Source organism: Galleria mellonella, unplaced genomic scaffold (assembly GCF_026898425.1).
Source record: "Galleria mellonella isolate WM207_F2 unplaced genomic scaffold, CSIRO_AGI_GalMel_v1 utg8221, whole genome shotgun sequence".
Taxonomy (NCBI): Eukaryota; Metazoa; Arthropoda; class Insecta; order Lepidoptera; family Pyralidae; genus Galleria; species Galleria mellonella.
This window is the reverse complement of record NW_026442161.1, coordinates 36,888-62,084: the sequence shown is the minus strand read 5'-3', so window position 1 is coordinate 62,084 and position 25,197 is coordinate 36,888. Positions and strand designations below refer to the sequence as shown.

At 38.9% G+C, this 25,197-nt stretch overlaps 2 protein-coding genes across 7 annotated transcripts; one reads left to right on the top strand and one right to left on the bottom strand.

The window, feature by feature from the left end:
• Nucleotides 1–889: 889 nt before the first annotated feature.
• Nucleotides 890–12,841, bottom strand: LOC113509254 (glutathione hydrolase 6-like). 5 transcript variants are annotated; one of them, XM_052901845.1, is made up of 10 exons: nt 12,624–12,841; nt 10,273–10,381; nt 9,663–9,828; nt 8,665–8,823; nt 5,498–5,701; nt 3,292–3,422; nt 2,620–2,764; nt 1,887–2,003; nt 1,689–1,804; nt 890–1,253 (listed from the first exon to the last, which is right to left on the bottom strand). In XM_052901845.1, the coding sequence occupies exons 2-10, from the start codon at nt 10,331–10,333 to the stop codon at nt 964–966; spliced, it is 1,389 nt and encodes a 462-aa protein (XP_052757805.1). In that variant the 5' UTR covers nt 10,334–10,381; nt 12,624–12,841; the 3' UTR covers nt 890–963. The 5 variants fall into 5 exon arrangements, with proteins under 5 accessions (XP_052757805.1, XP_052757807.1, XP_052757803.1 ...); XM_052901847.1 differs by having other exon boundaries at nt 8,665–8,816; nt 9,662–9,828; nt 10,273–10,359; XM_052901843.1 differs by having other exon boundaries at nt 10,273–10,359.
• Nucleotides 12,842–15,592: 2,751 nt separating this feature from the next.
• On the top strand, nt 15,593–24,474 carry LOC128202245 (arrestin homolog). 2 transcript variants are annotated; one of them, XM_052901841.1, is made up of 8 exons: nt 15,593–15,780; nt 18,728–18,918; nt 19,373–19,551; nt 19,968–20,103; nt 20,461–20,618; nt 21,629–21,772; nt 22,728–22,857; nt 24,177–24,474. In XM_052901841.1, the coding sequence occupies exons 1-8, from the start codon at nt 15,672–15,674 to the stop codon at nt 24,273–24,275; spliced, it is 1,146 nt and encodes a 381-aa protein (XP_052757801.1). In that variant the 5' UTR covers nt 15,593–15,671; the 3' UTR covers nt 24,276–24,474. The 2 variants fall into 2 exon arrangements, with proteins under 2 accessions (XP_052757801.1, XP_052757802.1); XM_052901842.1 differs by having other exon boundaries at nt 24,128–24,238.
• The last annotated feature ends 723 nt before the right edge of the window (nt 24,475–25,197 follow it).

Sequence of the window (25,197 nt, the reverse complement as noted above, 5' to 3'; positions counted from 1 at the left end):
TCCATTCATTGAAATGAGAATTTATTGTTTAAAATTTATTAACAGATAAGCGTAACGCATCGTAAATAACTCTATTCTGATTTGATAAGACATAAGTGGTTTACAAATAAATTAGTAAATAAAAAGTAGTTAATACTATAGAATGTCTAGATCAAATTACTAAAAAAATATCAATGATTATCTAAAACAGGTAAAAAATTAAGTGGATGTCATGTTTAGAGACCGATGTCTAGACAGGCGTCTCAAGACGGCGAATTACATTTATATTACGTCAAGAAAAAGTCACGCAGATCTTTTACATCGGTGTGTCGAAACAGCAATTATTGAGCATAATAGATTGCGTTGTACTTTATATGAAAAAAAAACTTCTGCGTTAACATATACTTGTAGAGGGCAGTACTCCGTTTATTCTTCCCCATATTAAACATATTTATACAATTCGTATTATGTATCTAATTCTACGTCTTTTACTAATCACACGTGATCCCTGCCGGTACGCAGTACAGTCTGTTGGATGACTCAAGACTTGTATCGCTAACAATATTGGCGGTGAATGTACTGTCCGACGAGAGGGTCCAACGCCCAGCAAAAGATAATAATTTTTTGTTACATTCCTATAGATAGAACCATGGTCCAAAACATCGCTCTCGGTACGTACTACGCAGTAGAATCACAGACAAAAAAATATACTTTTTTTGTCTGTGATTCTACTTACTACGAAAGAAAATTTTTTACCAGACTTGTTTACAAGAATACCTATCTCAATAGCAATTTTTTTGTCTCACAATTAGATTTGCAACATCGCTCATTGTTTCGAAGAACTGTAACGGACCGGTTCTCGTACAACAGTGTGACTGATGAGTTACTTTTTTTTTAATAAAAATTAAAATCGATCTGTAAAGTATTTTTTATTCAATAAATTAAGTACAAACAATAAGTGAAGGGGGTGCTAGGGGGCGGGTGTCAGAAGCGCGAGGCGAGCCCGCCGCCGCGGCTGTCGGCGTGCGAGAGCAGCGCGTCGCCGCGCTGCTGCACGACGTTGACGGCGGCGTAGGGCGGCGTGGCGTTGTAGGGCGGCGCGGCGCCGGCGGCGGGCGCGGGCCGCGCCGCCTCGCCGGCCAGCGCGCCGCCGCCGCGTGGCTGCAGCGCCAGGCGCGCGCGCTCCACGCCGCCCGGCGCGCCGCCGTGCACCAGCGCCGCCGCCGCCTGCGCCAGCGCCGCCCACGACTCCGCGCCCACTACGTACCGCGTGCCTGCGGCCACAGTTTTACCGTTACGGTAGGTCTTCGCCTTCCATCCGGTCGTCTCGCTCGTCGGCCCTCTCGCAAACATTCATAATACCGTTCATCCGTTACATGCATCTATTTAGGTCTACGTCTCGCTTATCCGTCACCTTTTGAAACATTATTTTAGTGTCACGATTGTCATCTGTTCTCATAACACGTTCATTCCGAGTCAACTTCCGTTCTATCATCTCATCAACTGCAGTAATTTATCAGGTATTTTTAAATAACACAATGCTGTAGTCTTTAGGGAAAAGAAGATGGAATATGATAAATAATAGAGATCGGTGTATGAAAATTCTATCTTGTTTTCTTCTTAAAAAGGACAGTATTCCCTGCCCTGCGAGGATCAATATTGGTTTAAAGCTAGTCTGTGGATGAGTACGGACATCCGACAGAACTCACCACAAACGAAATCTTCCGTGATAATCGCCGGCGCCAAGTCCAGAGATTCAGAAGGTTCGTCGCGAATCCAGCCCTCCGCGGTCGGTGGGCCCGAGCCGAAAGGAGTCGATAATCCGCTATAAAGAGTAAAACGTACTATATTTCGATATTCGGTTGTTATTTGTGTACGACCTTCGATAAGCAGGGTCGTATACTTACGTGACGAGCGCAACGTAAGTGTCGAGCCGGTCGACGACGGCGAGTCCCGTGGCGACGCTGCTCGGCGGCCACGTGCCGTTGGACGCCTCGGCGTATCGTTGCAATTCGTTAATCACTCTAAACATTGAATATATGATAAACGTGAGCAAATTGCTACGTGATCCCGAAATAGAATGGACCATTCCTTTCTTTCCCGAGGATGTCCTAAGAGGCGAAGACTAAGGGAACTTAATGATCGAGGAATGGACAGGAGTGTTCCTCTTAAAACATCACCAAAGCCAAAGCCAGATGCCAAATTGCGGTCGCCAACCCGTGTATTAAGCGTAGCAACTATTAGCAAAACTTACTATTAGAGGAGGTCTATATTCAACAGTGGACAGTTAACGGGTGATATGGTGATGATATGAGCAAAATAATTCATTAGCAACATCGTTTCAATCATTCATCTAGGTCTACGCATGGATCGATACCGGTTTCGCTCCTAGAACCGTGTTTACTCGTATAGTGACTAAGGTGAGTATTGGGGTCGCTCAGACTGATCTATCAAGATCAGCGGTCGCGTACTTTTCGAGTTGTACATCAAGAATTTCCGGAATATGTGCGTATCTACTGTAGAGACTACTAATATGGGTGACTAGAAACAGAGTACCGTATAAGAGGGAAGTCCACCTCGCGCGAGACTATCTCGCGAGGAGTGTAATAGTGCATCATTTATTTACAGAAGTTTGCGTACAGGTCGGTGTCGCCGGCGGGCGCGGCGAGCGCGGCGCGCAGCGCGGCGGCGGGCCCGGCGCGCGGCAGCAGCGCGCGCCAGCCCGCGCCGCGCACCGGCCGCGCCTGCGCCTCGCGCGCCGCGCCGCCCCACGCCGCCGCCAGCTCTGCCACCACAACCACCGCTTAGCTACATCTAGCATAAGGAGCTCAATCTACACCGAGGCTCCACACTGAGGAAGAGCACCTTTCTAGATCGAGTACTTTTCTCAGATAGTCAGGGTCAGAAGTATTTTGGCCAGTATTAGCTTTTAATTTTGAGCGAGAGGAGAAATATACTCCTATTTTCTGTATGCCAGGGTCGCAGCCGTCGAAATCCTCTTCTGTCAATAAAATTATAGTTACCACCGTGTACTCCCGGCATGGAAAAGGCCACCCCTTCGTTTCCCTAGGCTATCATATGAAGTTTTATATTATTCTCTAGGCTATCATATTAATAGAACTTAATGGTCGAGAGATAAGCAATAGCATTCCTCTTAAAATATCAGCAAACCCTAATTGCGCCTAATTGCGGTTGCCTAGCCGCCTGCCCACCATGGCGACTACTGGCAAACCCCCCTCGCCTTAAAGAAAAAGCATGTGTTCAGAGCGGACAGTTAATGCCTAATATAAAATTATTGAGAGGGCTAATTACCAGCGCTGGTGTTGCGCTGCAGAGACTGGAGGTAGCGTGCGAGCGCCGGGTCGCGGCGAATGGCGCCGGGCCGCGACTCAGGCGTCGTCGTTTCCACGCTCGTCAACCCCTCCGACACCGGAAAGCCGTCTCTGTATTACAAAACGACAATTTAGCTTTGTATCTCTATGACAAATTGATATTAGATCGTATATAAGGAGACAATAATTCTGAGGACTTATTGTTCGTGTGTTGTAAATAATACAATATAAATCTTCAAATCTATAACACAGAATGGAAAAAAGTATAAAACACGAATTAGACAACTATTACAATTTATACCAAATCTCCTTTTGTTTATTTAAACTATTGAAGAGACGTAGAATCCTCGAACTTGGTAGCTCTATGCGACTGGGGGGAGAGGGGATTGGTAGTAATGGGAATTAACAATCCCATTGCTAGCAATATATATATATACCCTATCGGGTTGACCTCCACGTGGTTCCCCCTGGAAACTATTGTGATTGATTTATTGTTAGTCACGAAAGGCCAACTGACCAGCTTCATCCTCACCTATCATCCCTCATTAGTTCACTGCCAGTGTATCCTTAGCGGGTAACCATTCATTATTATCCATTAAAAAAAGCTACATGCCACTATACAAATAAGGAATATTTCTAAAGAGTACCTTCACTAGTATAAAATCTAATAATACAACATCTGCTTATAGTCAGAAAAAACTGATTGATAATAAATCAAAAGAGAGAACATTTGATTGTATAAGATATCAACGAGATCATATTTATATAATGTTTGAGCTTTTTTTTAGGTTTCGAAGTAAAAATAAGTTGATATTTCATCTGATAAGAGTGTCCGCGCTTAGAACTTTTATTTTGTCTATGCAAGAAAACACACGTCATTTTTGACAGCAGTTAGAAGCCGGTGAAAGGAGCCTCTCCCTGAAATATGTTTTTCTCTCTGTGGCCTGTTACCTACTCGAAAGGTACATATCTCAATATAACCTTTTTTTTATTTTGTAAACGAATTAAAAAGAAACTTAAAGGCAAATATATTTAAATAAATTTGAAGCCCTCCGTTCCTGAATAAAGAGATAAGATTGCCGTCTATGGCCATAGCAGCATCAGAAGTACTACCAGAGGGAGACTGTACAAAAGTCGATTGCTTGGGTACCTTTATCCTATTCGTGTTTCTACCGTGAAGCAGTTGTGTTTGCATGGCTGTGTTTCGGTTTGAAGAGTGGGATATGGCGTGAATTTACTGGGTACAGAGGAATAACACCTGAGTTCTCAGGAAAGGCAACGTATGGGGGGTATCATGGGCGAAACAGTATACTCTGTTATGTCCACGGTACTGCTCATGTCTATAGGCGACGGTTACCACTTTCCATCAGGTGGGCCGTCAACTTGTTTGCCATTCTAAGTTGTATAAAAAAAAGAAGTGTAATGGAACACTGAGCAGTTCAGCGGTAACACTGATGCGTTGCTACATCGAGGCAGATACATGGTCATGTGAGTGCAGCAACTGGGCGGTAGAAAATGCAAAGAGAGTAAGATAACATAACGATGCAAATGGCTATATACAAAGCCAGTCTATGGTAACTTTTGTTGATTTATTTAATTTAATTTATTCATTTTAGACAACTTTGATCCATTTTTGTTAGTAAGTGTATTTAAAAATTTAATCACTAATAATGTTAAAGTCCTCTCGGCGAGCATTCTCACGAGAGGACTATCTAATTTATTTACAAACATGTCCAAGATACTGTTGCCATTCCCGCGTATTATGTTTTTACATATAAGAAGTTGTCTTTTTACGCCAGACTGCGTCACGTAATGTAATGTGGAAATTCATTACGATGTTTGATAGATTTAAATGATTAAATTTGATACAGACTGACCATATGAGTTTTTTTTTTATTTGATGGGTGAAAATGGTATGGTAATCCCGCCTGCGCTAACGGGATACGCTGGCGGAGCACCAGTGAAGGGTGATAGATGAGAATGAAAACAGGCCAGTTAGTCCATCATGATGAATCCATCAGGAATTAACCATGATAGTTTCCAGGGGGAACCGCGAGGAGGTCGATCTGGTTGGGAATATTGCTAGCAATGGGATTCTCAGTCTCCACTACTAACAATCCCTTTCCACCCTGACCATATGAGTATTGTACATTAGAATTTAGTGGGCTTGGCGGGTTTCGGTGTACCTGGCGAGGTCTATGGCGGGCTGCAGCAGGCGCGACCAGGGCAGCGCGCCGAGCCGCGCGTGCAGCGCCGCCAGCGCGGCCACGGCCCGCGGCGCCTCCCCCGCCCCCGCCCCCGCCGCCCGCCGCCCCGCCCCGCCCCACTCCGCCAGCAGCGGCGGCTGCGAGCGCGCCTGCCGGTACTCCCAGTACAGCAGCGACCCGCTCCTGGTAGACGGAACAGTATGTTGCCAATGGGGATTAGGGACCCCGATGCTAGCAACATTGGATTATAGGTCGATGACCTTTTCACAATGTACCTAGAACACTATGTTACTTACCATTCCAAAACCTGCTTGTATTTAGAATGCGACAATCTGTTCGTTTTACCACAATAGCCTGTTTACACCGTGTGAAGTGATAAAAAGCCTGTGAAATCAGTCACACTATTAAGTAGCTTTCGTAACACTTGAAAGCATAAAAACGTGATAACATTGAAATGCAAACAATGCTTAATGCTTCATAATCATAACAGCGGTCGATATACGCGCCCATTTTGTATTGATTGGTCACTATTAGTACGACAGGTTCGCTACCGAACAGTTCATACTCGTATCAAGATCGACATATAAAAAAATATAATTAGAGTAGCACAGTATAAATATAGTTATCCAATTTTGTGGGACGCAATTTTAACTTAATTATGAATATTTTAAACACCTAATAATGGGGTGGTTATTTCTAAAGGGGTGTTGATGGTGTCTAAAAGGGTGGTTTTTTATGGATGATAAAGGAATGGTAGCCTCACCCGCGCTATCGGTATACACCGGCGGGCCACCAGTGAAGGATGATAAGTGAGGATGTCAGTTAGCCCATCGTGACGAATTCAACAAGAATTGTTCACGATGGTTTCCAGGGGAAACCACATGGAGGTCAGCCTAATAGGGCATATTTTTAGCAATGGGGCTATCAAGCTCCATTACTAATAATCCCTTTCCCCCCAGGTGTTGATGGTTACACATATGTATATATTAAGGGGGTGACTATAAACTAAGTAGCAGATACTTAAATCTGATTTTTGCAAAATATTATTCGATACTACTGGACTCATAATAATATTTGGATATAATTCCGATTCATATCGACAAAACGATATGTTGTTACTCTGAATCGATACCGCCACCTAAGTAATTAATAATGTTGGTTGACAAACAAAATGGTAATAGAGCACGGAAGTGGCCTTAATTAACTGGTCGTACTATGAATCAGCGCAATACTGCATGATGACCTTTTTGATAAGGATAGCTTGAATTTAATTGAAATACAATTTAATATTTGGCATTTGAATGGAGCAATCATTAAATGATTTAATACATAATCAAAATTGTTAACAAGCACGAGTAGCGTCCTCTGTCGCCGTATCGTAAAACGTTCTGAGTTGAGAAAAAAGCAAACAGTTTAACTATTGTTGAAAGCATATGCTGATTAGCAAGTAGTTTTGTTGGAATTGTATAGTCCATATCATCATGTAGATGTCGCTATTACTAAGATTTATGAAAAAAAAATTAAATGGAGAAAATGCACAATAACGCCCTTATTTATAGAAATGAAATGTTTTTACAATCCTATTTTAACTATTAAAGGTTTTGTTACTTTTTTCCACTGAGGAATGTTAACAAATATGAGTAGCGCCCTCTGTCGCTATATCATAAAACGTTTTGATTTGAGAAAAAAGCAAACAATTTAACTTTTGTTGATTGCATATGCTAGTTAGCAAGCAATTTCGTTTAGAGCTTTCTTTGAATTGTATAGTCAATGTTATCATGTAGATGTCGCTGTTACTAAGATTTATGAAAAGAAAAATTAAATAGAGAAAATGCACAATAACGCCCTTATTTATAGAAATTAATTTTTTTACAATCCTATTTTAACTATTATAGGTTTCGTCACTTTCTTTCCAATGGGGAATTTAGCATAGAAGAAAGGGACAATAGCTAATAATGTAGGTTTACGAGAGGTTTGATATTTTTGCGAATAAGGGAGTAAATATCCAATATATAGGGATATAATTGTGATTTTTTACCTACTTAATTTTTATATATTTTTTGAACGCTTTCCTTTTTAGCTAAACACATATGAAAGGAACAATATTATTTTAATTGCGTAGAGTATTTTTGATCTTACAAAAGGAGGGAAATGTAGGTATGTGGGGGGAGAAGGGATTGTTAGTAACGAAGATTAGTAGCCCTATTGTTAGCAATATACCTTGTCAGGTCGATCTCCTCGTGGTTCCCACTGGAAACCATCGTGATTGATTTATTATTAGATTTGTCATGGTGGGCTAACTGACCTGCTTCATCCACATCTATCACTGGGATGATTGGTAAGGATGAAAAGGTAGATCAGTTAGTTCATCGTGATGAATTCAACAAAAATTTTCCCGATAGTTTCCAAGTGGAACCTCGTGGAGGTCGACCTAATAGGGCATATTGCTAGCAATGGGGCATTCAATTTCCATTGCCAAACATAGGGGCACCAGTAAGCGATGATACGTAGGTTAGTTAGCCCATCGAATTTTACAATAAATAATTACGATTAGCAGCCCGTCCCGGCGTCGCACGGGTGGACATTTTTACATTTTAAAAAGTGGCCATTAAGGCTGCACACGCGACGGAAGCTTAAGAATGGAGTAATTTCTTCCGTTTTCCCAACATTTCCCTTCATTGCTCTGCTCCTAATGATCGTAGCGTGATGAAAAGTATACTATAACCTGCCCAGGAGTATGAGGAATAATTGTACCAAGTTTCGTTAAAATCCGTCGAGTAGTTTTTGTTTCTATAATGAACATACAGACAGACACAAAAATTTTACTGATTGCATTTTTGGCATCAGTATCGATCACTAATCACCCGCTGATAGTTATTTTGGAAATATATTTCATGTACACAATTGACCTCTCTACAGATTTATTACAAGTATGATGATATGATGATGATAATGATGAAGATGATTTCGAGATGAAATCGCTTTGAGGTCGACCTATATTGTTAGAATAATATACTCTATATTGCTAGCAATAGAGCAGTTAGACGAATAATCTCTTTAAAGTGTAGTGTAGTGTAGTGTGGTGCAGTGTAGTGTAGTGTAGTGTAGTGTGGTGCAGTGTAGTGTAGTGCAGTGTGGGTACGTACGCGTCGAGCGAGGTGCGGTGCGGCGCGACGACGGCGAGGCAGAGCGCGGCGGCGAGCGCGGCGTCGAGCGCGCGGCCGCCCGCCAGCAGCGCGTCCGTGCCCGCGCGCGAGCACGCCGCCGCCGACGACGACACGCTGCCGTGCGGCACCACCTCCGCCCGTACGCACACGCACACACACACACACACACACGTCAACTACTGCCCGCTTACTTAATATACCGGTAGGAGGGGGGGGGGGGGGGGACTGAGACACCTGCATCCTTTTATGAAATGTCCTACCCACAGACGTGAAACACTGTGTAACTAAACATTAAAAAAAAAAGAATCTACAAAATTTAAATCGCGTAGGTCGTCCAAATACTTATGTATATTGAAAGCAAAGCTCTAAATTTTTATCGTTCTTTGGCTAGATCAGTATCAGCGATAGAACACCTCATTAAAAGTACGCAAGGATTTAGATTTATCTCTGTAGTCTCCATAATTGTTTAACAGTAACGTGCCCGTGACATTTAGATGCACCCTTTTTGAAGTAGCCCATACAGTAATCTACAGTGAAAACATCAGTAGTTCTTTCCAGTACTTGAGCGTTTCCGGGAGGAAACATCCGAAATCATACAGCTCATGGTCATTGGGTTGTAGCATATAAGAATTAATTTCCTGATGCCAAGAAGTGTAATAACAAAAGGGTATCATGTTATAGAATTTCTCAGAATACAATTTCTTACATAAGGGATAGAACAAATAAAGGTAGGTCTTAGAGATGTCGGTCGTATGCAAATCTTCCGCGGCAGTTGAAACACATATCTCTATTATTCGTGAAAGGAATGGTTGACCAGCGACAGAAAATTATAAAGAATTGTCGACAAATTCATTGCTGATTAGGCTTTTGTAGAGAATTTGCGACATAATCCCATATATTATCTTTTTGTTAGTTGGTGCCACAATAAGTTTCGGGTAAGAAGTGGTCATTTCCATTCATGAAAATCGTGTGATACCTCGTAGTCGCCGTAGTATATCTGTGTGAGGAGCGCGAGCGTGATGGCGGCGGAGAGCGCGGCGAAGCACGCGAGGATGAACCTGGGTCCGCCGGCGCAGCACCGCGCCGAGCTGCCGCCCAGCGTGCTCGCTTTCAGCGGCACGTCCTCGCGCAGCTCCACCACGCCTGCCGAGTATTCAGTTATAAACATTACAAGAAGAAGAAGAGGATCAATTTACCTTTCACTTCAATTGTTTTTAAACCATCTTTTCGCGTCAACAAGAGTATCTTGTAGAAAGGTTTTTGCTCACATCCAATTTAGATCTTGTCGCACCAATGGTTGCAAGCGAGGTGCGATAAGACAAAATATCCAATAAATTTATCCTTTTGTTGATTAGAATAGAAAAATGGTTCCAAATATAAAATTAGTTATACACTTTTTTTAATTTATTTAAATTCAATATGTAAGAATCGAGGAAAGAAGAATCACATCAAGGAATTTTTTTCTGCTGAGGTTCTATGGAGTGATGGCTTTTGTTGTCGTTTGTGCATATATACCTTATGATGTTCTTCTATCTCTAGGGCATCAGCTTATCATTCGAGGTTATTCAATTGTTTAATCGTTAATACCTGTCGGCTGGGAGTCGGGGCTGTCGCGCGCGTCGCGCACCGGTGCGGAGCTGGAGTGCATGTTCCGAGTTATGGTTTGCCCATTGGCTGAAATATTCAACGTAGTGTTCTGAGAAAAAGGTAACATTTAACGAATCAGATGGAGACAGATTGGGATGTGTAAACTTTTGTCATCGGCTGTATAACAGAAATGCCTTAGTTTTATGATACAAGTGTTATCACGTTTTTGATTGTTATGTTCTTTACGCATACTCTGTATGATTTATGTTAATTACTTCATCAATTATTATGTATATAGCCAGTATGTAGTTTATTAAATTATACAGAGATTTTGTTCCAGTTTTTCCAATGAATTGTGTTGCAGTGAAATTATTATAGTATTTGAAAAGCGGCTCCACTGTATAGAAATTCAAATGTCAGATGTATGTGTAATACATTTGGCACGTGAATTCCATGAAGTCCTTTATGCTGTTCCTGTATAGGTGACTGCGTTGAGTCAAGCAGGCTGCCGGTTTGTTTGTCTTTCAACCGATTTTAAAAAGAAGAAGGTTGTCAGTTTTGTTGTATTTTTTTATGTTTGTTACCTCATAAATCCGTTAGTTGTAAATCAATTTGGAAAAATATATATCTGAAAGGATACATGTACTCATAAATTGATCCTATAGAAATTTTATCAAAATCGGTTCAGTACAATTGTCAGTTTGTCACAATTGATGTCTGACGCATTTATTAACGTAGCCATATTAGCCTTTAATATGTCCACTGCTGAAAATAGATTTCCCCCATAAGAGGGGCTTTGCTAATAGTTGCCATGCTTGGTGGATTGGTTGGCAACTGCAGGTTTTAATAGATGATAATGGAATGGTAACCCCGCCTGCGCTATCGGTATTTACTGGCGGGGCCATAGTGAGGACAAAGGCATTGGTTATGTTTGAAGAGGGATGCTGCTGTCCATCCCTCGACCTTGATTATGTGAAATTATTAATGTAGTCATTAAGTGAAATGAAGAAATGAAATAACTATGTATTATGTATAGTGAAATAACTATATATTATTCATATTACTTCATGATATTATTAGAGTATCAGATGTAATCGTAGTTTGAAATGTTAGAGACCTTTTATCAAACCTATAAACATATATGTATCAATTCTGAACTCTAAGAAAACATCCGTTCTCATATCAGAGTGTTGAAGAGAATTGCAAGAGATAACAATTTGATAGATGAACTTGTTAGGAAAGGTGCCAGTACATTACCAGAGAAAGACTTAGTACAAAAGTCGTTTGCTCGGGCATCTGTGTCCCATTTTTGTTTCTACCGTGAAGCAGTTGTATTTGCATGGCTGTGTTTCGGTTTGAAGGGTGAGATATAGCAGTGAATTTACAGGGTACAGAGGAATAACACCTGAGTCCTCAGGAATGGCAACGCATGCGGATTATCATGGGCGAAACAGTATACTCTGTTATGTCCATGGTACTGCTCATGTCTATAGGCGACGGTTACCACTTTCCATCAGGTGGGTCGTCAGCTTGTTTGTCATTCTAAGAAGTATAAAAAAATACTGCAAAACTCGAAGCTATTATAAAACCCTTTTTTACCATGTTTTGCATAAAACAAATCAATTTTGAGTGAAGTGCTACATCTATATATTCAAAAATCAAATGCAAAATGTATGTAAAAATATCACTTCAGGCAATCCGTAATTATTTAATAAATACGAGTACTTTTTCTGTTGTGTTTGTAATTGTCAGGAATAGGTTTATAGGAATTAAAATATTTGAAAAATATTACGGAAAACTGCAGGGTGCAGATAGACTGATGAGGATGTTTCATTAGCCTCCAAAAAAACTCGATAGATAAGTTTTGACTAGTCGTGTTCATCAGACAGATCGCTCCAACGACTGTGGCTGTCAAGAGTGGACTGCGATGTAAATTCTATGTGGAAATAAGTTCATTAGGTGCAACTAACTGTTCAAAATTTTACTGTGCAGAGTATGTATAGAAGCAGATGGAGATATACCAAGACTATTGATTTGTAGACGGAATGCCAATGCTGAAAGGATCATCTGGATCCCTTCACTATGGCAGTCTAAGCTGCTTTTGGACGTTTTGTTACGTCTTCTAGTTGAAAGCTGGAACTTACACTGTAAGTTTCCTGTTGATATTCTTTTTTGGGGAATTATACATTTTTTAGGTGATTACACGATTGTAATATATTCTCAAAGTAACTACCACGAAAGTATGTAATTGCATTAGAAATCTGATAGTAAGACAATGTGCTGTGTAAGCAGTATTGAATGCAACATAACAGAAAAGTATCACAACAAGAGGGCAATATTTGAATACATACTTACGAATGTCAACGTTCGCCTCTACGTAGAGACAGCGATGTTGTTTGAATCGTCAAGTAGTTGTGTCCACATTAATATCACAAATTGTTTTATAAAACTGACTGTATATTGTATCACAAAATAGAAGACACAGCAAGTGTACCGCTTGAATATCGTGAGTATAACTGTTGTTGGAGGCGAAAGACGAGCGGGCGCGGCGGGAGTCGCGGGGCGCGGGGCGCGGGGCGCGGGGCGCGGGGCGAGCCGGTGAGACGTGCGCCGGCGCCGCGGTGTCCGGCGAGGCGGCCGGTGACGTCACCGCGCGCGTCTTGCCCACTTTCGTATTCTTGGATCGCTGCATTTTCTTTTTAGTTAATTTGAAATACAAATTCTAATTAAATAGTAATAATACAGTGGTTAAACTATACTAACAGATATACCGTTTGTGTTTTGCGTTTGTGGATATTTGCAAAGAATGTTTACATAAACTACGATAATTTACCTGAAATTATTGTTATTAATTCAACGATACTGTATTGTTCATGTTTATAGGTGACGGTTACCACTTTCCATGAGGCGAGCCGTCAGCTTGTTCATTTATTATTTGCCATTCTAAGTTGCATAAAAAAATCACATTAATTCCCCTTTGTTATAAAATCAAACATGCGGCGCGAAAGTCTAAAAGCAAATGTTTGTGAAAATGTTAGGATGTTTGTTACTCATTTACATTAAATGTCTGAATGGTTTTGTTTGATTGAACCATACCAATTTACCTGAGCAATGCCGTGGGTCACAGCTAGTTTATAATAGAGTTATTTAAAAGTGACATTTTTTTAGATATTACGGATTTTTTTCAAGAAGTTGATAATTATATTATCTAACTCAAATTCAAGTCGAACATTTCCTTTAAAAGCAGAAATTTTATTAGCGAGCTGAAAGGTTAAAGAATCAATACTGTCGTGTGCCATTTAAAAATTACAATTAAGACTTTGAATAATAAATTATATAATAAATGCCGTTTAAAAATTAACATTTTATACCTAGTGATGTTGGTAAAATATACCTGGACATCTATAATTTAATTGAAATTAATGGAATCTCGATCGAAATCGAAAACGAACAAAATTGATACCTATCTATGAGTAACAATAAGCATACCACATGTAATAACTAGGTACATATGTATATACGAATAATCATCTTGTTTACAACACAGACAAAATTAAATATTCTCACTAATCTGTCAGTACACAACAAAAGCCATTCGATTTAGAAACTGTAGTTTTTGTGAAACGAATTGTTTTTATAGGTAAATCTTCACTGGAATGAAATTTATCGGATTTGTAGGTACCTAGGTACGAAACGGGTTCAGTTCAGTAAGAAATAAAAATGGAATAATACTGAACAAATATGTTCCTTCCTTTATCTACAGACGAGTATGGATTCACGTCTCTCTCTTTGCATTGAATTCAAAATAAGCGAACGTAATAACAGAATAGAATAAACAAAAAAAGCAAACGGTCCACGGCGCGGCGCGGGGGCGCTGGTGACCGATTTGAGGGGTTTACGACCTGGCTGAGATGACTTTATTTATTCGGAATCGGACGCTTATTGAATATGCGGCTTTTTACGAGACCTCACCCGCGCCCTCTCGCGTCGCTCTCACCAATTCATGACTTTTTCAATTTACAGTAAACCGTGGGCATGTTTGTGTTTAGGTACATTACGTTGGGCCCTATTTAAATTATGGAGTAATTTTATTTTCATCGGCAATTAAATTTATGAAAGCTATTTTTGGAAAAGAATAAAATACTACAGTGGATGAATGCATCTGCTGCAATATGGAAAATATCTAGACAGGGCTGTTTAGGTGTAGGTACTAGAGACCATCGTCATGATTAGGTAGATCGTATCGCCTTATGGATATAATATGATGGGTACAATACAACCAATGACGACTGAAACACGCATCAGAGGGGGGGGGGGGGAAGAGATGGTTATAATGGGGTCTAATGAACCCATTGCTAGCAATACACCCTATCAGGTCGATCTCCAGGTGGTTGCCCCTGGAAGTTATCGTGAACAATTCTTGTTGAATTCGTCAAGATGGGCTAACTGACCTGCTTCATTCTCACCTATCATCCTTCACTGGTGCCCCGCCGGTGTATACCGATAATGCGGGCGGGGTTGCCATTCTAGTATCACCCATTAAAAAAAACATACACACATCAGAAACTTTAATTTATATTAATAGATATATGCCACTGCTGGGCACAGATCTCTTATCATGGAAGGAGGATTTCAGTGTACTGTAACAGGATTTTATTTCGAGTTTCGCTTGTACTGGCGTATTGTGCTATTTACCCTTAGTCATTCTATATAACCGAAATATAACAACATAGCCGAAATGTGAAGGAGTAGTGACATGTTATAAGTATGTAGGTATTTCTTAATTATCGCAAGGGGAATTTTCTGGATTAGTAATTTGTTACCAGAAGGTTATTACTATGTTTTTGGTAGTAGTGTTGACGATTTTTTTTATTATAGCATGACTTGTGACCAGATCATTCTGAGCAAACATAGAGACCACATGGTCCATGAATACGATCAACCTAACAGATAATGTTCCAGTCTCAACGGTTGGCCGCACTATGCCCACTCACTAAGTGGTTATTCACGCTACGTTTGAAAAATCCAAAGTTATAGGACGAAGGAAACATATTACAGTAATAAACATTTTAATAATTTGATAAAAAATCAAATTAACAACGTAGAGAAAACTAGTGAAGTTGTGAAGACGTAATTAGAAGACAGGTTTACTGCCACATGACCTTCAAAGTCACGAAAAACATGATTACAGAAATCGTGACCGTTGTTTGCCTTCAGACAAACCCTACACAAGGCACTTACGTGAACAACTAATGAAGCAAATGAGATTAGCGTGCCTCGGAAGCCCCACTAGCAAATAATCCTGTATATAAACAGGAGAACACGTCAGATGCGCATTCAGCAGGATATTCCTGACTACCGTTCTCAAGCAGTCTCCGAGTATATTTTAATCCGTTAAAATGGTGTATAATTTTAAAGTGTTCAAGAAGTGCGCACCAAATGGAAAAATAACGTTGTATATGGGAAAACGTGATTTTGTCGACCATATTTCTTTCGTGGAACCTATAGGTCTGTAATACAGTGCGGATTAAGTGTCGTAATGAAAGTGCTGTTGCGAATATGATTTTATAACCGATTTATAATGACAGTTATTTCATTATCATTGTTATAATAACCTCAGTAATGTTTTATTAACGAGGCTCCGTAATAGGGGATCAAGCTACTTTATTACCTTACCACACCTTGACTAGTGTTTTTATTCTGTTATTGGATTAAATTGTTCTTTGTTACTCTAATTCCTTCTTATTGTTTCTTCTGGAGATTAAATGGTGTTGCATATTGTAACCTTACCCAATCATGGATTTTTAGGCAGTTAATCCAGTATACAATTTACCTATATTTGTCAATTGTGGCAAAAAGGTCTCACGAAATACATGCCATTCAACCTCAAAGAATGGCGTGAACCTGACAAAATTAGGGAAAGGGAGGTGATACGCTACGCACGCCCCTTCTTCAATTTGTTACGTTAATGCTCCTCCTCGGTTTACGTGCAATACGTGCAAACCGCACGTATTTGTAACTAGATCTATATAGATTATTATATTATTTATGATCTTGGTACATAACTTATATTGGAGATATTAACTTTGTATGTAGGTACATACACTAAATAGAAATCTAAAAACACAGAATTGTTTGTGTGAAAAAATTCAAAATTCAAAATTCAAAATTCAAAATTCAAAAATCATTTATTCATGTAGGACATTTTAGCCGCTTATGAACGTCAAATTTTTACATTATAATTTTATATTTACCCTACCGTCCAGTTCGGTATATAGATCCAATTGAGAAGAACTGGCAAGAAACTCAATTGAATTACTTTTCTTTTAAAGCCAGTTTATTTACAATGTATATTTATATAGGTGTCTATGTCTAACATTAAATGAAAATTCAGTGCATGAACAACTATTGCCATGCACACTCGTCATTCAAGTAATCGTTTAGTGAGTAATAGGCCTTGCTCAGTAAATATGATTTAACAGATGTTTTGAATTTATTTAAGGGTAATTCCAACATATCCTTTGGTATCTTATTGTAAATTTTTATACCTATTCCCATAAAAGACCTATTAACTTTTTCTAAACGATACTTGGGGACAGCAAGTTTGTCTTTAAATCTAGTATTAATATTATGAATATTGCTGTTTTTTGGAAATAAGTCAAGATTTTTATGAACATATAGGATATTTGAATATATAAATTGAGAAGCAACGGTGAGAATATTTGCCTCTTTGAATTTCTCTCTTAATGAGTCACGACTCTTCATACAGTAGATCGCTCGAACGGCACGTTTTTGTAATATGAATATATTCTTAATATCTGCCGCTTTTCCCCATAGTAATATTCCATAAGAGAGTAAACTATGAAAATAACTAAAATAGACTAATCTAGCAGTATCAGTATCAGTGTACTGTCTAACTTTACGCACGGCAAAAGCTGCTGAACTTAGTTTCGCTGCAAGGCTTTGAATTTGTGCACCCCATTGTGTTTTATTATCTAGTGTGATTCCTAGAAAGACAGTAGATTCTATAAATTCGAGAGATTCGTCATTTAATTTAATATTGCAATTAGTATTAAAACTTTTAGATAGAGAGAAATTAACACATTTTGTTTTTTTAGCGTTTAACATAAGGTTGTTAGTTGTAAACCAGTGCAGGAGACGCCGCAAAGCACTATTTACATCGTCATAATTATTAGTCATTCTATTAACTTTAAAAATCAATGAAGTATCGTCTGCAAACAATACTATGCCGCATCTATCCTGCATGGCATATGGGAGATCATTAATGTAAACTAGGAATAAAAATGGACCGAGAATAGATCCTTGAGGTACACCCATTTGCACAAGTGACCCGTCAGACGTAGCGTTGCTAATCTTCACTTTCTGTATTCTATCAGATAGATAAGATTTTATTAAATTTAAAGCATTGTCTTTGACGCCATAAAAAGCAAGTTTTTTTAGCAATGTATTATGATCAACGCAATCAAAAGCCTTAGAAAGGTCACAAAAAACACCTATCACATCCATTTTGGTTTCCCATGCAGCAAATACGTGTCTAAGCAACTCTGCACCTGCGTCTGTAGTTGAACGACCTTTGGAAAAACCGAATTGACTATTGTGGATTAAATTATTTAAATTGAAATAACTGACAAGTTGCATAAGGATTATTTTTTCAAAAATTTTACTGAGTGCTGAGTAAAAATCTTAGAAATAAAATCTAAAAGGCGTTGAAAACTAATAACGTTCGTGAACTAACAGAAGTTGATGGTAGAAACAATGTAGTAGCGAGGCGTGCAGGTAGCAGTCAGCGCCATCCATCAAGCGGCTGCCGTCTGCAAGAACGATGAGCCAACTTGGCGCCATTATGCTGCCTCGTCTTCGAACTAGAATAGATCCGTTTTTAATAGTTGTTTGCTACTGCAAGATTTGTTTGCGTTACGTGCTGCAAATGCAATTGCAGTCTGTCTTACTTAAAATTACAAAAATCCGAATCTAAATTTATATTATCATTAGCATATCAGTTTTTAACAGTCCATTGTTGGACATAAGTCTCCCTTTAGGGAGACCCATAGTTGCCACGATTGGCAGGCGGATTAGCAATCGCAGTTAGACTTTGGAGATATTTTGGATCACACGGAAATCATTACGTAATACTTAGTATCGTTTATATTTATATATTTATTAACCTTCAAGAAAAGAGCATATTCCTTTTTAAAAGGCCAGCAGCACCTGCAATGCCATTGGTGAGCAGCTGTAGTCACTTACCATCAGGTAAACCGCAAGCTCGTTTGCCTCCTGTGTTGTAAAAAAGAAAAATTTAGGCCATTTTAAAAGTCCTCGTCTGATTGTAATCAACAAAATGTATTCTGTGATGTTCATTATCGACGGTTACCTCATTCCATTAGGTGAGCCGTCTGCTCGTTTGCTATTCTAGGTTGCATACAAAATATTCCAGATGGCGTGGTGCTGTTGGATGAGGAGTACGTACGCGGACGAAAGGTGTTCGGGCAGGTGGTGTGCACGTTCCGGTACGGTCGCGAGGAGGACGAGGTCATGGGCCTCAACTTTTACAAGGAACTGTTCCTCGCCTCCGAACAGATATACCCGCCGCCGGAGAAGAGGCCTTTTGAGCCCACCCGGACACAGGTGAGAAGAACTTGAATATTTTCCTTTTTTCTTTTTTATAAAATAGTATTTCTTGTCCAAAAAATGCTGGTGTTAATGAAAGTGTGGTAATATTCTGTGAACGTGGTATTATTAAAAACATTTAACATTATCAGATAATGGTATAATATGAAGCATTGTTGTCTAGCAGCGAATGATGATAGGTCAAAATAATTATGACGTCAAGTAGTTGATTCCTACCAGCATTATTGGGACTTTAGGATATATTAGTTTAGTTACTTATGTGATCTACGGAATTTCTGTGCTCAAGCTTCTACGGATAGCGATTTCAGATGTACTTTAACTCAAGTTATGGGCACAGATCAGATAAGAGAATGTTTTGAAATTTGGTGCAAAGTTTTGAAGTTTAAAGTTCATGACTGTATGAAGAGATATCATTATTATTTTTTTAAATATTTTCTTTTTGAATTTTTAGGAGAGGTTGATTAAAAAGCTGGGTTCGATGGCGTATCCGTTCCGGTTGAGCGTACCGGCGGGCGCGCCCGGCTCTGTCACGCTGCAGCCAGGCCTTGAGGACGAGGGCGAACCCTGCGGCGTGCATTACTATGTCAAGTTGTTTGTTGGGGATTCCGAAATAGATCGCTCACATCGCAGGTGCGATGTTAGGAACATTATCGTCACCCACATTCTTAAGAAACCTAAACCTGTATAATTATTTTATTTTTGGTTCAGACTTGCTCCTTTATTCCAACCTGTTGGAATTTGATGATTGAATTACATACATATAGCTCTCCCGCTACTTTCTCTATTGTGTCTTTACATTTCGTCTGTGGCTCTACATCTTTTTTAATACTATGGAAACGATATAATATATCGTTATTAACATGCCGCATAAGCATTTTTGAAAAAAACTATCATGAATTTGAACATTAATCCATTTATATAATCAATTTCTAAGTAATTATGTTGGTTTTCAGAAGAGTATGTTGAACATATTAACAATATTATTCCAATCATTTTTTGTATTGGTTTAAAAGTATATTCTGTTTAATATAGATTTTGGTATATAGGAGCACAGTAGCGCTTGGTATACGGAAGGTCCAGTACGCGCCAGAGAAGAAGGGTGCCCAGCCTTGCACCGTGGTGCGCAAGGACTTCGTGTTGTCGCCCGGCCAATTGGAGCTCGAGCTCACTCTCGACAAGCAGGTATTGGAATTATTTCATCTCTTTAATCTCAGATAGGACAGTCTCCACTGCATGTACAGCATAGAGTGATAAAAATCTGAAAATCAGAGATAGTATATAGATACAACTGAACAACTTTTTTCAAAGAACATGATCTTTAAATATTAGATTATTTTGACTCCTTCATGCAAATCACTGGATCACTTTAATATTATGGAACTAAGTTCTCTGTAAAAACTGGCGAAGTTGTATGAGAAGCCACAGCACAGCACAGCATGCTACTATCCTGATATTTACACAAGCTTTTATAAATGTCATTATTTCTTTATATCAAATTGGATCCGTTTCATATGATATAGAGATATTTTTTATTCACAGTTATACATGCACGGAGAAACAATAGCTGTGAATATGAGCGTTCGGAATAATAGCAACAAGGTGGTGAAGAAGATAAAAGCGAGCATCCAGCAAGGCGTTGACGTTATGCTCTTCCAGAGCGGACAGTACCGGAATGTGGTTGCATGTGTCGAGACTCAGTAAGTAGTTATCATATTAATTTCGTAAAGTTTACTGAAATTAGATATAGAAGAGATAATGCGACAAAGCTATTAAAATTTAAAAAAGAAATACTATACATGTTTATTTATGATCAGATACTTTGCAATTTATTAATAAATACATACTAGTTTATTATATCATTTGAATTTATAAATAGTGTAGGATAAAACAGAAATGAACTTACATAGTTTACTACTACTTATACACGTATAAGTTGAAACAGGCGTCCGACCCAGCACATATCTTGTAGGCAATAATGATGCATATCATTAACGGTGACAAACTCGAGGCTTTAATTTTAGAAATTTCCACATAAATATTACGAGTTTCAAACTGAAGTGTAATTAGTGTAATATTTGCACACGTGACTCCGGGTCGCACAATATTAACGTCATGTTTTAAACATGTCACTGGTACAGGGACCACTTAATTTAAATAGTGAACTTTAAAATTTAGAGACTTATTTATTTGATCAACTGGGCGAGTTTTATTGCCTCCTAGTACGCTCATCTAGGACAGCATCAGTACAATAACACGTATTCTACAATTATAATTAAAAAGAATAATATTAATAAGATTAAAATCCCATACAATCTCATAACAATAATAGATATAACATCTATATCTTAAATATTTGAATACAAACATTCTGTGGTCATCCGAGGAAACTCCAGTGAGTTGGAGGCAAACACGTCTAATTGCGGATACCGGCTCAAAACATCATTGAGTATGATAGTATAAGAAGTATGTGTGTGTGTGTGTGATCCTGGCATGGAATAGGCCACCCCTTACTTTTCCCGTGGGTATCGTAAAAGGCGACTAAGGGAGAGCGAGAGATACCCAGCAGCGTCTCTCTTAAGACATCCCTAAAGCTTAACTGCGGTTGCCAATCCGCCTGCTAAGCGTGGCTACTACTGGCAAAACTCCTTAAAAAGGAGGTATGAATGATGATGATAAGAAGGATTTTCAATCGAATCCTTTGTCACAGGGACGGGTGTCCGCTGCAGCCGGGCTCCAATCTGCAGAAGATTCTGTACCTGACTCCGTCGCTGCAGTCTAACCGCGACAAGCGCGGCATCGCTCTCGATGGACAGCTCAAGCGCGGTGAAACCACACTCGCCTCTACCACATTGTAATACCCATATCACTTTCTTATCTTCTTTAATTTTTATTTCTTTTTATTACTAGTCTCTATCTATAACTTCACGTAAACGGAATATATTTTTTTCGCCAATAGTTATTATATCGAAGTCAAACGTTCGTAAAGATTGACTGAGTCCTTAAAATAACAAGAATTGTTTATTACTTCAGTAAACAAACTTTCACGTTTGTAATATTAGCCAATGAGATTCAATAATTGTATTTCCCTCCCCCTCTTTATTGGTACTGGGAGTCAATCTTCACCCGAAGCGCAAGTGACGCTTCCAGTATTGTAAGTGTTCACGAGCTGTAGTAGTTACTCACCAACAGGCAGATTGAAACTGGTGATAATATGAACAGACAACTTTCCCGTATTGTATATTATTCTCCATTTAAATTTAATTTTATATTTATTGTAGAAAAATTTAAACTTTTATTTGTGGAGTTTTCTTTTTGTGGGATAGAATTGATGTATCAGTTCAGCCATTATCCGTCCACTGCTGGACATAGGCGTTCCCCATAGACTGCCATAAGGAACGGTCTTAAGCGACCGGCATCCACTGCATCCCTGCAATGCATTTGAGGTCATCGCTCCATTCAGTGGGAGGTCGTCTTATACTGCAGTTGTCCGTACGGGGTCGCCACTCAAGAACCTTTCTTCCTCAGCGGTTGTCAGTTCTTCGAGCTATGTGACCAGCCCATTGCCACTTCAGCTCGCTAATCAGCTTGGTTATTTTGGTTCTTTTGCGGATATCATCATTTCGGATTTTATCACGCAAGTAAACTCCAAGCATAGCCCTCTCCACAGCCAGATGAGCCTATAGCCACTTCAGCTTGCTTATCCTTTATAAATTGATGTATATTGCATTATAATAATACTAATTAACTACCTGTCTAGCTAAAATGTAATTCGAAGTACAAATCAATGTATGTGAACGATGTACCAGGCTGTTGGACCCGGAGCAGCGCGACGCGTTCGGCATCGTGGTGAGCTACAGCGCCAAGGTGAAGCTGTACCTGGGGGCGCTGAACGGCGAGCTGGTCGCCGAGTTGCCCTTCATACTCATGCACCCTAAGGTGCTTTTACATATTACTGTACTTGAAATTCTTCATGTGGCGATAGAGTACACTAGAATGTATCAGGATTCTTGTTCCGTTCGATGCCATAAGTATGGGCGATACATTTTATATTTATTTATTTAAACTTTAATGCATAGTAAAATTCTATGTATTTTATATGTAGTTACTATATATAGAAGGGGTGGCCGACTTTAGTAAACCCAAGATCTACTGTTTATTGACAAAACCCTATGAGATCTACCAATTACATACTTCTTAAAATCTCAAATGAAACAACATAGTTTACATAATTACGTAATATTGTTGTTATTTTATTAAGAGGGAAAACATAAAACTGGAAATGAGTTTTAGTAATTACTTATTTATATTAATGTGAGCATTGCATCTATATCATCTTCCGATAGATTAGCAAATTATTATATTTTTTGCCTTCCCACGATTTTTTTATACAACTTAGAATGGCAAACAAGCTGACGGCCCACCTGATGGATAGTGGTAACCGTCGCCTATACACATGAGCAGTATTATGGACATAACAGAGTATACTGTTTCGCCCATGATACCTCCCATGCGTTGCCATTCCTGAGGACTCAGGTGTTATTCCTCTGTACTCTGTAAATTCACGCCATATCCCACCCTTCAAACCGAAACACAGCCATGCAAACACAATTGCTTTACGGTTGAAACACAAATGGGACAGAGGTACCCAAGCAATCGACTTTTGTACAAAGTCTCCCTCTGGTATATACCATAACGATTGACTGCACTAATAATCTCTAATCCTGCTATATATTAATAACTGTATTGGCTCAATATTGGATATATATTGATTGGCACTTTTTTTTTGATGGGTCAAAATGGTGTGATAACCCCGCCTGCGCTAACGGCATACGCTGGCGAGGCACTAGTGAAGGGTGATAGATGAGAATGAAAACAGGCCAGTTAGCCCATCATGATGAATTCATTAGGAATTAACCATGATAGTTTCCAGGTGGAACCGCGTGGAGGTCGACCTGGTTGGGTATATTGCTAGCAATGGGATTTTTAGTCTCCATTACTAACAATCCCCTGCTTTTTAAATAATAATATCAAAATGATTGAATCAATTAATATGTCAACTTTAGTGCAAGGCGTATCATGTATCGAACCAAATGTATAGAAATATAATTATGAAAGCGAATACATAGTAGCGATTCAATAAAGTACATAATCGATACACCTATATATAATGTGATAGTTTATATAAAATTTGAGATATAATGTTAAGGTAGTAGATGTGAGAGAGTAATCGAGCTCGCCTACTGTGCCGCCTACAGGAGGGCCGCGTGAAGATGATCCACGCCGACAGCCAGGCGGACGTGGAGATGTTCCGGCAGGACACGGTACACCATCAGGAGAGCGTCGAGGTCTATTAGTTGCGAGCTTGCCTTTACACCACTAGTATTTACATTAAACTTATATATAATACGAGTGAAAGTTTGAAGAATTATATAATGCTTGTCTTCATTATATATGTAATGTGTAATATGATAACAATATGTATAATTTTTAAACTAATGCAAGTGTACCAATGTAACTTATGACTATACAAATAAATTCTACAATTTTATGATATATTAATTTATTTTTAAACCCCAAGTAAGAAACAATCTAAGGATCTATGACGTATAAGGGCGCAGTAAGTAAATAGTATAACATTTCTCAGCTTCAAATCAACTGGTGATTGTACTATTGTAATGTATGTTTATTTGCTTATCATACAATCAACTTGTATGAATAACTGAGTAATTAATATCTGATGCATTTGTTATGTAAATGTTAACGTACAAACACGTATACTGATGCAAAAACGGATATCTAAATATCGATAATACCGATATATAATTAATAATAACATCTGTTTATTTACTATAATAGATTATGTATGTTACATTATCTGTATACATATATAGTTTATGGTATTTGTAATGTCTGACAGTAGGTCTCTTTTCATTATATATTTTACTAGCTGCCTCGGCAAACGTTGTTTTACCATATACATTATTTCTAGAATTATACATGAAAATTTATCCTACTACAATTATTATATTGTATTGCCATCTTGCAACCATATTGCGGCATATAAAAATTTGCGCGATTAAAAAACAGGAGTAGATCGTAAAAGCGTTTGAATCTGTATGTATTTTTCTATGTTAAATCATAATAAAAAAAAAAATAAAAATTTTTTTACAAAAAAAATAAACAAATTTGGGTTGGGTCACCCTTATCATTGAGGGTTACGAAAAATAGATGTTGGCCGATTCTCAGACCTACTCGATATGCACACAAAATTTCATA

What these genes read in the sequence shown, in the direction of transcription:
- LOC113509254 (XM_052901845.1), bottom strand. Translation starts at nt 10,333, where the DNA reads ATGCACTCCAGCTCCGCACCGGTGCGCGACGCGCGCGACAGCCCCGAC. An exon ending in ATATACTACGGCGACTACGA is followed by an intron (nt 8,824 to 9,662) that starts GGTATCACACGA and finishes CGTGTGCGTACG; the next exon opens with GGCGGAGGTGGTGCCGCACG. An exon ending in CACGGAAGATTTCGTTTGTG is followed by an intron (nt 1,254 to 1,688) that starts GTGAGTTCTGTC and finishes CTGTGGCCGCAG; the next exon opens with GCACGCGGTACGTAGTGGGC.
- LOC128202245 (XM_052901841.1), top strand. Translation starts at nt 15,672, where the DNA reads ATGGTGTATAATTTTAAAGTGTTCAAGAAGTGCGCACCAAATGGAAAA. An exon ending in AGCTCACTCTCGACAAGCAG is followed by an intron (nt 20,104 to 20,460) that starts GTATTGGAATTA and finishes TTTTATTCACAG; the next exon opens with TTATACATGCACGGAGAAAC. An exon ending in TCATACTCATGCACCCTAAG is followed by an intron (nt 22,858 to 24,176) that starts GTGCTTTTACAT and finishes TGCCGCCTACAG; the next exon opens with GAGGGCCGCGTGAAGATGAT.